At 37.8% G+C, this 13,433-nt stretch overlaps 1 protein-coding gene across 5 annotated transcripts in view; it reads right to left on the minus strand.

The window, feature by feature from the left end:
• LOC117158163 (pikachurin) overlaps positions 1 to 13,302 on the minus strand; it is a 262,596-nt gene extending 249,294 nt beyond the window's left edge. Inside the window, exons 1-3 of one of the 5 annotated variants that reach the window (XM_076624242.1) lie at positions 13,174 to 13,302; positions 11,809 to 11,904; positions 11,403 to 11,703 (exon numbers count right to left, since the gene is read on the minus strand). In XM_076624242.1, coding sequence (XP_076480357.1) covers positions 11,403 to 11,517 — 115 coding nt within the window. In that variant the 5' untranslated portion in view covers positions 11,518 to 11,703; positions 11,809 to 11,904; positions 13,174 to 13,302. Of the gene's footprint in view, positions 1 to 11,402; positions 11,704 to 11,808; positions 12,347 to 13,173 lie in introns of those variants that run through there. The other 4 variants (XM_076624241.1, XM_033336804.2, XM_033336803.2 and 1 more) reach the window with 4 other exon arrangements.
• Between the last annotated feature and the right edge of the window lie 131 nt (positions 13,303 to 13,433).

A 13,433-nucleotide genomic window follows, 5' to 3' on the forward strand; every position in this document is an offset into this window, starting at 1 on the left:
TTTACTTATTTGGTCTCATTTTCTCGGGTCAGCCGGTCAGAAAGTAACTGTCACCGCGGCGAAAATGAAACGACGAGAGAAGAAAGAAAGTGAGCTGAAGCGAAAAGAAGTCCAGATAACTCTGCCCACCTTCCTTTCCATCGAAGGATGGAAGGTTTATTACCGTGAAAACGGAATAAAGGGGAATGTCGCAAAAAGCAGGAAACGCAACGAGGATCGTCACTTTACTTTTCCACTTGGAATAAGAAGACATCTTTAAGAAGAGTAGCGTCACTTTGCGACATTCGTTTCAGAGGGAACGTATCAGTGACTATGATTGAAACGGAATGTTGCGAGGAATAGCACAATTATAAAGAGGAATTAAATCTTGGGAAGATTAATTTCTATTTGTGAAGTTATATGGGTTTGGAGAAATTGAAATTAACATGACTACTACAATGTTTAAGAAAAATCTCCGTTGATGAAAGAAATCAGGTCTTTAGAATTTTGCTCTGAATTAGAAACCTATTTATGCTTTAAGAGATTGAAGCGAAGCAAAATAGAACATTTAAGAAAGTTACGAATAAATAATAGTCATAAGTGATCGAAAACCTGTCTATTACATATGTTAACTTATTTATATTTAAAAAAATTAAAGATAATTTTTTTTCCAAAATGAACTATTAAAAAAATAAGAAAAATGTCTGAATGAAAGAGAATCAAATTCTCTGAAAATGTATCCAAAATAATACAAATCTGTTTATACAATATATGTATATATCAAGAAAATTTTAATTGATCTTACATCTAAATCTTTAATATGTCTATGTTCAATAATTTATGTATAAATAAACACACTTAAAAAGACAGATTTTACACATTTATATCTCCAGAGTGGAAAAGTGTGTATTGCACATATCCGCAAACTAACGCGTCTGTTATCCAAAAAAAAGTCCTTAATGGTAAACATAAAAAATATCTTTCGAAGCGGATTTCGATGGATGAAAAATTCAAGAATATTAATGGACCGACAATGTTTCGATGTATTTTTCGAAAAGTGTAGAGAAAACAGACGTGGATACCTCGTTGCACGTTCCATACGGAACTCCGTCGTGCGGTATGACTGGGAGTGTTACATTTTTTACGACAGCTGTGCTTGCGATTCGTTGGTTATTTCAAAGTAAAACGATCACAGCACACGTTCACGCTGTTGCTGTAGACGAGAGTGGCAAAAATAACAAACGACCCTCCTCGCGAACTTATACCACGATAGTGACCGTAGAGAAAGGAAATTACGAACATCAATTTTTTAACTAGTATTTATTTTTCATTCGTTGACTTGATGCACAAAATCAATTGTAAAAGTGGAGAGAAACTCTCTACCAGTCATTTTCGTTAACACTCGACCAACAAACTCGGCTACTCCTTTGTTCGAGCAAAACGATTTAAAACTTTCCATTTGCGCGCTCGTTTCGTATTTTCCTTTGAAATAACTCGCAAAATAAAACAAAAGAAAAGGTATATATAGTAAAACAAATGCAAAAAAGACACAAGGGTGCGGAGTGGAAGAAATAACGCCAGTGATAACATATTTTTGCCGGGGGAAAAGGAGTAGAAGAGAAAAAAGGAGAGAATGAAATATAATTGTGAAATGTCACTCTAAGTTCCTTCTATTCTCACGAATCTCGTGACCTTTCCCTTTCACGGTTGGCGCTCGACTGACCTCTCAAATGCCAACACTCGTTCGCTTCACGAGAGCGCGCACAGCATTTTTCCACTTTGCGATTAAACAGATCCTCGGACGTAATTAAATGCTAACTATGGCTCCCCGGTAGACTAGGGCCACTCTAAAACTAAATGTTTTCGCAAAATAGCGTGCTCGAGATTCCTTTCTTCTATCCTACTCGTTACACCGGAATAAAGGATAATATCTCGAGATATTTACTGAGATATTTTACTCGTATTGTATAATATATCCACACAGAAAGCTGACTCGAGATAATGATTCGTAATCAACTTTATTTATGACTGAACGGATGTCTCATATTGGTACTTTAAGAATTATTAACTACATATTTCGCAGAACATACACTGGTATATAATATAACAAATGAATTTTGTAACTTGTTACGAATTAATCTTACATTCTGAGTGTTACTTCGCATTAAAAATACCAGAGAATCCCTTTGGTTCTATTAGATGATTAATTTACTGCTATTTCAACCATTTTGATATAGAGAATCTTTTGAAACGATCGATCGACGATACCAGCGCTCTTTTGAAATAAAGGTTTATAAAATCGAGGACTTAAAAAAAAACGCTGTAAATTTACTTATATATGTAATATTATTTTTTCCCCTGTTCCATTTTACATGGTGAGAACAAAACAATTTGCGTGTACATTTTCAATGACGTCAAAGCAGTATTTGCAGAATATAAATAGTTAAACACAGGAAAAGGTCTTAAATCTCTTAAAATTTTAATTTTCGATTCATCAAATTAAAGTTTCACAAAAATTTCAATCTCTTTTATAAACATAGCTAAAGAAATGGAATCCGCACAGGAACTTAAATATTATAGCTACAATTTCATTTTGGATATTCTATTATGTATACACCCTGTACATCTTTACATCTTTAAATTTCTCATTACTGCGTGAACATTCGCAGTTTGCCCATGAATAAGCGAATAACACGCCGCATTCGAATAAGAAGTAAACAACAGCGCAAACTGCACGCTATGAAACCAAAAATACCAGCTACAGCGTCGATTTTCTTTTTTCCTGTTTGGGTGCGAAAACCTGTGTCCCGTTTCCATTTAATATTGCAGACAACGAGCAACGACATGGATCGCTTCCGGGCAAGGCAAAGGATGGTTCGACGGTGCGCGATCAATTTTGCAGCGATCGAGCCGGTGGTGAACGATGCCTGTTGTCGTCGAACTAATCCGCGGGGCGTTTACCCTCGGAACCTGAATAATTCGCGGTTCAAAAATATCGTTGGAAACCGCAGCCGAACGATTACGAGCCTCGATAAAAAACACGAATTCGTCGAGCACGATAATACAGCTGGGTTGAACGCGGCCATTGCGTAATAACTGTGAAATTATTCAAATTTGCGGTCTCTGCTGAGGCTGAAATTCGTCACCCGTTATACCTATGCGAGGACCAGCCGTTTTAATCCTTGATAAATACCTTCAATGAAAGTGTGTTTTATTGCATGGTTAATCCCGATACGTGCACCGCGTTCCGTCACGATTTGCAGAACGATTTCGAGAACGTCTGAACGATTAAGAGCTAATTCCAACAAATCCCGTGCAATCAACCAAATGGAGATATTATAGCTTAAAGTGTATTCGTTATGATATACATATGTACGTATAATGGACGAGACGAAACTCTGTATAGAAGAATCTACTTCTTCGTGTTAATACTAGATAGATATTAACGTGATTTATAAATTGTGGTTTGAGAAGATTAGACAGTTTGAGTATCGAACACACGTAGAATATACGAGGACGAAACGTAAATACAACAAAATTTGATAGTAATAGTAACATAAGACGTACGTGTATAAGTTTGAGGCCTAATAAATGTAAATGGTAGTACTTTATGTAATGATTAAATTAGAATAAAGACTAACTCTAATATCTGCATCTAAGTCTGCTTAATATTACCTGTTCTTTTATGATCTATAATTGCAGTGGTTGAGTGAAAGACTTTATACGATTTTATACGATTATATATAACTATCGAAACAGCCGATATTCTGCGAACACCAAACACAAAAGTCCTAACAGAATCAAATCGTCTGGTGAAATAACGAAATCATTGCTTTCGCGCGATAAAGTAAATGCTGGCTTCTAGTCATTGACGAAAATAGATAACAGTATTGATCGCAGACATCTAGATTATACGTAAATCAGCCAATCAAAAGGTATATATGCTATCTGTGCGTACACTGTATACAGTTTGCGAAACGTCAATGTATTGTATATGAGCAGCGCAAACTGTGTGTACCGTTGCCTTAAGTTTGACCCACGTACCTATTTGACTCTATGCAGTCAGTAGCAATGCACGGTAATGTTGAAGTTGACCTATGCTCACGCATCGAATTGTCCACGTGACTATAGCATGAACAAACGTTACCGTACACCTGTGAATACCGTCCAAGTATCATGTTCTACTTTAACGCGGTGCAAACTGTTGTTTGGTACAATAGACAGTCCTTAGTAAGATTAATAGGTATTTCTATGATACGATCCCATAGGTGCCACAATGTATCCACGCTGCGGAGCCATTAATCAACGTTGAGTCGTAAATAGACCCAAACGAACCGAGATGATGTGTTAAATAATTGAATAGAGGCATTAATCTCGTATGCTGTTCTATCCTCCGAACCGGTAGTGGTTTATAGTAAATAATTGAAATAGATTAACCCTCGCTGTCCTGCACAAATATTTTCTTCCGAGGCAAATATTTCCTGCTACCTGTCTTGTAAACCTCTTTATGTACTTAGACTTGACGTTCGACGTTTGAGATATATCTACGATTATACTGATTACTTTAAGGTTACTCCGGTAGTAAATTGCTCGAGGATGTCAGTACTTGCTCGAATATTTAAACCTGGAACTTTTAGTTTATTTGTTCCAATATCGATTATTCTACTTGATGTTCGTGTATTCTTATGATTAAATATTTACATAAATAGTGATATGCCAGAGCACTTGGATGTTCAAACACTTTCTTTTATTTCCGAGTGAACGCTACAGTTACTACTAGTGCGAATAAAGATGATGGAATTGTTACTATGACTTGATGGCTGATCTCAAATCTCAGAAATAGCAATAGCATCACGTTCATGCTGTAATCAATTATTCTTAACGGCCTTCTCATGAGGTACCTACGTACATAAATATCGTAAGTGATGAACTACTTTCATATTTGAAATTCAGATCGGATCGAAGAAACGCAATATTCACCGGCGAAGAACTAGGAACATAATGATTTGTAGTTTCAGACTGCATTCCCAGCAAGCATGTTAAGGTCAAATGAGTTCTCGGCTATAAGCTTGTGATGCGCCTCGCAACGAACGCGAAACAGTGCCATCGGCGGAACGCAATTTAAATTCTCTTAGAACAGCCTATTCCATTATTCACTCGTCCCGTTCATAACCTGAAACGTGCATAAAGAACCGATGCAGCCGCAAACATGAACATTACCGAACACAGCTTTCGTAAGAGAAATAACGACCATCTCTCTTCGTTCTTTCTAAATCCAGTTCCTTTATTTGGTCATCAGTCGTGATGATGCTTGTACAGTGGTGAATTTCAAGATGCAAAAATTTCGACTCTTTTCTCGGCAAACTTGCTTTCCATCACATTTCTATAACGAATTTTATTGGCACGTCAAACAAAACGAAGAATAGACAACAATAAGTACAATTACAAAGCTGACACGTAACATCATCGGGAGGAATCAATTCAATTTTTCTGAAGGCAGATTTTCTCGGTAACACGATTAGTAAATATCGCGCGTCATATTTCACTTCTCTTTACATTTTTATCGTTTTTAAATATTCGTACACTTCTATCGAAAAATATGGAAAATATGGATAATATAGACAGATATTCGATAGAATCGGGGCAAGTAAAATTGACGGCGATATTCGCGATTCTACACGATTAACTCGTACCATAATTTACAACTGCACTTGCTAAAATAAAATCGGAAAATATACAACTGCGAATCGTAAAAACTACAATGGACAACCGACCTTTTACTCAAGCCTGATTGATGGAGATTAAAAATGGATTATACGCGCGTTCACTTTCTATTTTATACGTCGAAGCACAAAGTCTCATTTGTAACATTTTATAATAATGCCTAAATGTACGCAGTCTCACAGATCGAATATCAAGAAGATATTATATATCGAATAATTTATTCCGAATAGATCTTTCACAGTACAAAGCTAGAAGTTAGAAGTCCAAACACCATATTCCAGGTTTCAATCACCAACATCCAGCTACTAACAATATCTGTGTAGCGGCACTAGGCCGCAAAGAACAACCCTCTTTCCAACGGTTTCGTCGGTACATACTATAGCATCGCGGGAAGACCGCTTACGAAAGACCGGCGAAACATAAACGAGGCCGCGTAAATGCTGACAGGCCTAATGGGCCATCGATATCCCTTTGGTCCTTCCGTCAAATACTCGGAAGAAAGCATACGTGACCACGATCGCGGACGCTTAACGAACATTTGCGTAATGGGGATATCAAAAGATGACAAAAGGGAAAAAACGGATTAAGAGATGAATTGTCAGCAACAGTTGTCAGTAAGCAGTCGTCAGCACAAGTCGCGAGTCGAGAGTTGTGAAGCAGCCGCTAGTCGAGTTAATAAACGAATTGTTAAATAAAACGCCGATTATTTCTTTGGCACCCTACACGTCCTATACCTCATCTGCAATTCAAAGATCATGTCCGGAAAAGCTAATTGTTAATTAATGATAAATTTTTGCACACACCTGATCTGCTCCACAACTTCCCTTTCCGCACTCCAAGTCTATAAATTCCGCGCCTAGACAAATTCAAACTCGCTGCTTCAATTTTCAACCACTAAAAAGTCTACAATTTTCATAAAATCATCCGTAGAAGAATTAATTTTCGACGTTACAAATGTAAACGAACTCCACATCTAAACAAATCCAAACATGGTACTCCAGTTTCAACTACCATCAGTCTCAGTCCAATTACCCGCTTCCGTCAAGATCCGCCGCGAAGAAGAGAACCAGCAGGTTTCGCTGCGCGTACATCCACCGAAATCGAACCTTACGATATAAAATTTCCTGTAACTCAACTCGCTCCACCTACGCCAGTACATTTTTATCGCGCATCTTCGATCCGGCCTCATAAGAGATTTTATCGGCAGCGGCGATGGAACTCCTCTCGAGTGCATTTGCGAGCCGATGATTACTTCTCGCTGCTATCATGTTCGACGAGAGCAACTGGCCCGCCCCCCGTTCCGACTCCCTCGTTGTCAAAGCTGGATAGGGAAGGAGGTAGAAAATAAGTAGAAAGGTAAAAAGAGTCGAGAGTACGAGGGGAATAAGATGGACGGCGTTGTCCTTTTGCTTCCCGCTGCGAGGAGGAAAACGAGAAAAGCAAGCAAAGTAAGGGAGCACGATAGAGAAACCCGAACAAACAAGAAGGCGAAACGAGCTGGAATTCGTTCGTTTCAAGGAAGGCACGTCTCGGCTTTCGTACTTGAAAATACATAATTCACCTTTGTTTACAGCTGGGACGAAATCGATCGATCGCTAATCCATTTTCTTCTTTCCCTGCCTATTGTTCCGCTCGACCAGAGAATTACGTCGCTCGAATGCACCAACTGTGTGAATTAACGCGCCCTTTCTTCTGTTGTTTCCAGCCGCCGATTTTGTTTCCCTAGGTTCAAATTCACCCGGGCAATGCCGCTTTCTCTAATCGTTAAAGTTACATCGGCTACTCGCTGATAACTCTTTTGTTCGCGTTTTGCAACCCCCTGCCGAAATGAACAACCTTTCCGCCGTTTTAAATGAACTCAGTCGTAACTGGATCGTTTCAGACAATGGAATAAAATAATCGTACTGGAAACAATTTTTCCTTTCGAGCTTTATGCTGTTAATGAATTTCTCGAGGTTTCTTAACAGGATTAAAATGAAATATCATTTTGGATACCGTTTAGAAAATGGTAAAAAAAATTGAATACACGACGTAGAAGAGAAATTAGATATTTTAATTAATAAATTGCTCTTTAAAAGAAAAGAAATCAATTGTCTTAATTCTTTTAAGTCATCGATAAAATTATTATCTTTATTTCTTATTATCTCATACCTGTGTGTAACGATTTTGTTATTATAGAATCTTTCATTTTTCTGCGTTTATGCTGCGTTTATGATTCTCGGTATTGAACAAGTTCCATACGGATCTAAAGAAGCTATCAATCTAAAGCTATCAATCTAAAAAATACTGTGAATGCTGCCACATTCTATATAACAACTTCATACAATGTAATGCCTCAGATACACATTATCATATGACGATTTACCGATAGAATTTACGTTACCAGTTGATTTCTTCAACAATACTGCACCATCTTGTTGTAACTTATATTTCAACGACTACGTACACTTCTTCAATTTGCTGCGATTGGTGAAAATTCCTAGATAAATATACAAAATTGCAAACATGGACGAAACCTGATGACAGAACTTGTCGACACATTTCGACATTTAGAACCTAAACTAACTTCGAAAGGTACAATCTATTTCAAGATAAGTGCACACGTCACTGACACGATTTCTACTCCAAAAATTACCTCACACATGATCGCCTAAATTACCCCAATGAACAAACTGGAATTCCAATAACGTAATTTGCCTTATCGTTATCTTTAGGAACAATTCCTCTGCGACATACATAAAAGTCCCAGTTCCATTGAAATTCACGTTCGCCAATGAAGTCCTCCAACGACAAATGGACAAATATATTCGTCGGTAAATTCAAAGATTCGCCAACTGAATGACGCGCGAACTGTAACATGGGAATATTTCTAGGTTCGGACCTGACCGTTATATAACCAACTTAGTGCGCATCGGTGATGTCTAAAGGGCAGTAACTGACCGTGATATTAATTGCTTTCTGGCTATTAGCAAATGGGCCCGCGGAGATCTCGCAAAGGGAGCGGCTTCCCTGCGCGAGTTTACCATTAACATTAACGCAATCTGTCGTGTTATACGTGGCACGCTAGCATTGCAACGCGTACCAGTGCTAAAATCCTGTACAACCAAAATCGAAAATGCAAGGAGCATTGTTACCCACGAAAGGACAACCGTGTATACGACTATGGCTAACTGAAAGTTCAACCAAACTCGAGATACGCTCTTAGGTCGCTAATCTTGTTCCCTGCTGACCTCTTCGGGCTTAATTCGTTCGAGAAGTTGAGATCGTAACGCTTGCGACGTGGATATTGGATAAGGCTATTTTTGAGGAAACGCTGACTATTAGGTTTTAATCAAGGACTAAAAATAATAGGTATGTTTTAAATCTTTTACGAGAAGTTACATGAACTATAATATGAATCATAAACGAGAAATCACGGATAATGAAGAGAATTGTTATAACTGTTGCATGAACTACAGTCATGCGGACCATTTGCGTAGTTTACTCTACTTGCAGAGTTTGATCAAAAAGTTCAGTAACATGGTACATAAAACGTGATAGGAGTAAGCAATAGAATATAATATATTATATTCCATTTTATGTATTCCATTATATATAATATTATATTATTGTTACATATATATGTGTATAATTGTATAATATATTTAATTAAATATATATATAATTAAATAATATTATATATAATGGAACACATACAATGGAATTATAATGGATTAATAACGATAAAAGCATTACATTACAAAGATTTAAATCTTTCCTTTCAAACAAAACAACAAAATCAAAGTCATATCGTAGAATGATATAAATCATAGAATTAAACATATATAGCTAGAAAAATATAGCTTCATTTTGACGAAAAATGCCCTGTGTAAAAGTTATAATATTTTTATTTGGATCGAATTTCGATACGTAGGATTCCATCGAATATCGTGGAAATATTGAAAAATCGACAACATGCATGATACTTTTTCCTTTCGAGCGTTGCATATTTACCATTTCATGACAAATGCGTATTAATGAATATCGTCGGGGATATCGATCGCTGGATTGATATCACATCGATAGACAACACCGTTCGATGAAAGTATGTTCTATACCAGAGGAATGAATCCGTATGAAAATGGTCGGCAGATTTGAATCGTGTATTGGGCAAACACTTTTCTCATACAAACTATTTGCAGTAACTACAATATTTGCGGAGGTGGCATTTGCGTATTCAGAATAGTTTCGAAAATTTGTTAATGCATTCGAGTCGACTTTGTCAATACGGATTCATTTGCTAGCCGACAAAACCCCGTGCGCAAATATACGAACGTTAATTAAGTTTCGACTCCGACGTGCATACGCGCGGATATATGCGTTATAAAAATGCTACCGAATGGAAAGCCGCGTTGACAAATGGATCCGTAATGGCGTGATTCGCTGTTGGCCAAATTCTGAAAAGCATCGCGCTCAAATTTTCATCGCATCGATAAAAACACTCGATGAAATGTTAATGAATATCCGAGTATAACACAAATGTATTTAATGTATCGAAACGTTTACCAGTAATATTTACTGTCGTAATTAGTAGCCTGTAAGCTCACTGCAGATAACCGAACGTATGCATTACGCATTTGCATAAAGACAATTTTCATTAATTGAAAAGTTCATATCAAAGACAACTCTTGTCGATTTTTATATTTTACCAAGACAACAAAATACTCTTTGATTGTTGTTGGATACACAACAACACGTTATTTAAACAAAGCATTTATCGGATTACATATTTGTAATTATATAGCAGCAAAGTCAGTCACAATGTTGTGTATACCATGACTGGAACTATTTGTCGAACAACAACTTTTTTATTGAATTAATTAAAAAATGATACCTGCACTTGAACTCAGTATTCCTCACGAAATAAAAAATCAAACATATAATAGAGTATTTGATATCAACATTCTTTTCTTCTTCATTGCTGTTATTAAATTGAATCATTTGGATATATGAGTCGCTGTTTGAGAAAGCAGCACTCGTGATGCTATTGTACAACTGTCTCTCAACAGATTCACTGAACAATAAGATTCTCGTATTATGAGACTCACCTCTAGCTACGAAGATGCCTCATTATTTTAAAATTCGAAAAGCTTAACAAATAATCTAATAATCTCACTTCAACTGAATGTCCCTTACTAAATAAAAACTTATGATAGAACCCTTAACATCAATATCCTTTTTTGCCCCTGTTACTATTAGATTGAACGACCTCCATATGTGAATCGTTGTTTACAAAAGAAACACAAAAACGCTTTCGTCAAAAATGTCTCGCTTTCATAGAACCAGTCAATTCTCACTAAATATGTAATAAATTCCATATATTACAAGTCACGCCTCTGATTACTAGACAAACTACTACTTTAAAATTCGAAAAATTTAACTGGAGTCATTTTCTTAACGAGCTTTTCAATGTTTATTTTCTACTTCAATTAATGCACCTCATAACCTAAACTCATTCTATTTTATGGCTGCTAACTTAACGTAATCAACTATCGGCGACGACGACGACAACGACGCCAGTTAGATATAAATCGACAAAGAAACAAGAACACGAATCGTAAGAATATACAATGAACACGTTCAAACTAAATCGATCAATGTATGGAAGATGTCTATACCATCATCGAACCATCGATAAATGCAATCGATAGAACACTTACCTTGAAAGGCAGCCTCGAAGGTGGTCTTCTCCTCGATGGGGTTTTGGGCGAGCACCAAGACGACCGCCAGATGAGCAAGGATCACGAAAAATCGGCAAACACAAAGTTCAGCCATCGTCCTGCGATGTACATGCACGCGCTCGCCCCGATAATGTTCACTTTCGCATTTCTAGGAAATCAACCAACCAACTTCTTGATCGACTATCGATTGTCGCGCGAGATTCACCGTCGCGTAGAAACGCACACTAAAAATCCACGTCTGATCCGAATCGGTCACTTCCCCCGATTTTAACGACCGATTCTACAATACAAATGAGAAAAAGAAACGCGTATCAAAAGCACTGCATATGCAAAAACACCAAATAGCGCATATAACACTCCTTTCGTTTTTGTACTTTTACCGTACTTTCTTTTCTCTTTCTCTCTCGCGTGGACAGTACGAAGACACTCGGTCAAGTGTCTCGAAACACGGACGTTATACGACCGAAATTCTCTGAAGGTACTACGAGGTCGTGTCAAGAAGACGTATACACTGTATCGGGTATACTGCAACGATAACACGGCCACCGGCGCAAAAAGTGGACAATTGTCCGCCTTCCACTTTCAGCGTCCGTGTAAAGCGTATACACATCGAAGCACACCGGGCCAGCTACTATCGCGAATACACGACTATATACGCGGTACACGGTCGCATACTTTTAAGCTCGTGTCGTCCTTTCATGTACCATCTCTGTCCTCTCTATCGGATGAGGGGCTCTTTTCACCTCGCTTTTTAGTTTAACATTCGACTGCGCGCATAATGAGATCTCTTACCGATATTTACCGTACTTGTTACCCGTCAGCAAATGATCGGACTCTATTCTGCCGGTGATATTCGATGCAAATTCACTCGGTTACGTATGCATATCGATATCGATATCGATATGCATATATTATAACGAGACAGTTCAAAGAAAGATACATTTTTGTCCAAAAAAAAAGGGAGAAAATATGAAAGTCTAAAGATAAAATTTGATGAATTGGAATTTGGCTTCGAATCGAAATTATTAAAGAAGATTTAATTTTGATATTATTGAACGTACTTGACGCTTGTAATACATAATTGGAAGCTGTTATAAAAATTTTGGAATTAAAGAGAGAATAATAATGAAGCCCATTTAAACAACCAATTGTTATTCACTTACATTAATCACTATAAATTTTGCGATAACGTGTTTGTAAAAAGCGGGTAGAAAAGACCTCTAAATCGAAAGGCGAACCCGGCGGCGGGTCGTAAACGTTCGCGGCTACCCTCGAAAGCAAACTGAGAACTATGTATCTGAATTCAATACGGTTCTCCTTGACACTACTGAATGATTTAAGCTCAAACGTCAACTATCGACTGTGGTGAGTCTCGGCTAAACTCTCTCTACCTTCCTTAATCTTCATAAAGTTCAACGACCACAATCGAATCGCTTGAAACCATAGTTATGTCACACGAATCGAAACTACGCAAATATACGATCGACAGCGCCACGAGCAAACTGCCGCTGAAATATTTCAAATCTTTGATCTCAAATCTTTAAAATCTTGATATTAAACGCGTACGAATCATGCGTATACACCATATGTCGCGATATAATTATAATTATAAGATTGATTTAATCTTGAGACGATATCTAAACGCTCGCGAAGAAAACGTTTCGCCGAGATAGAAAAGGAAGGCAGACGAGAATGATGGGAAAAGAACAGAGAAAAGTAACGATCGAAAACGTTCGTTTGGTCGTCGTACCTGTCCAGAACAGTCTCACGATTGTTGTTCGACACAAAAGAAGGAAAGATACGATGGCTAGAGAGACTTTAGCACACACGCGAACCCGAAGGTGAAAGGAGCTCCGCAACAGCCGTCGACGCCGGCCGGTGTCTCCAATCGAACTGTGGGGGTTGGTCGATGGTGGCGCCGCCGAGGGACGCTGAGCGTCGCCGTGTGGCATGCGTCATAACGCCACCGCCTTCGATCGGCCGCCATTTTTTTTTTGGAAGCGCGTTACT

Source organism: Bombus vancouverensis, chromosome 14 (genome assembly GCF_051014615.1).
Source record: "Bombus vancouverensis nearcticus chromosome 14, iyBomVanc1_principal, whole genome shotgun sequence".
Lineage (NCBI taxonomy): Eukaryota > Metazoa > Arthropoda > Insecta > Hymenoptera > Apidae > Bombus > Bombus vancouverensis.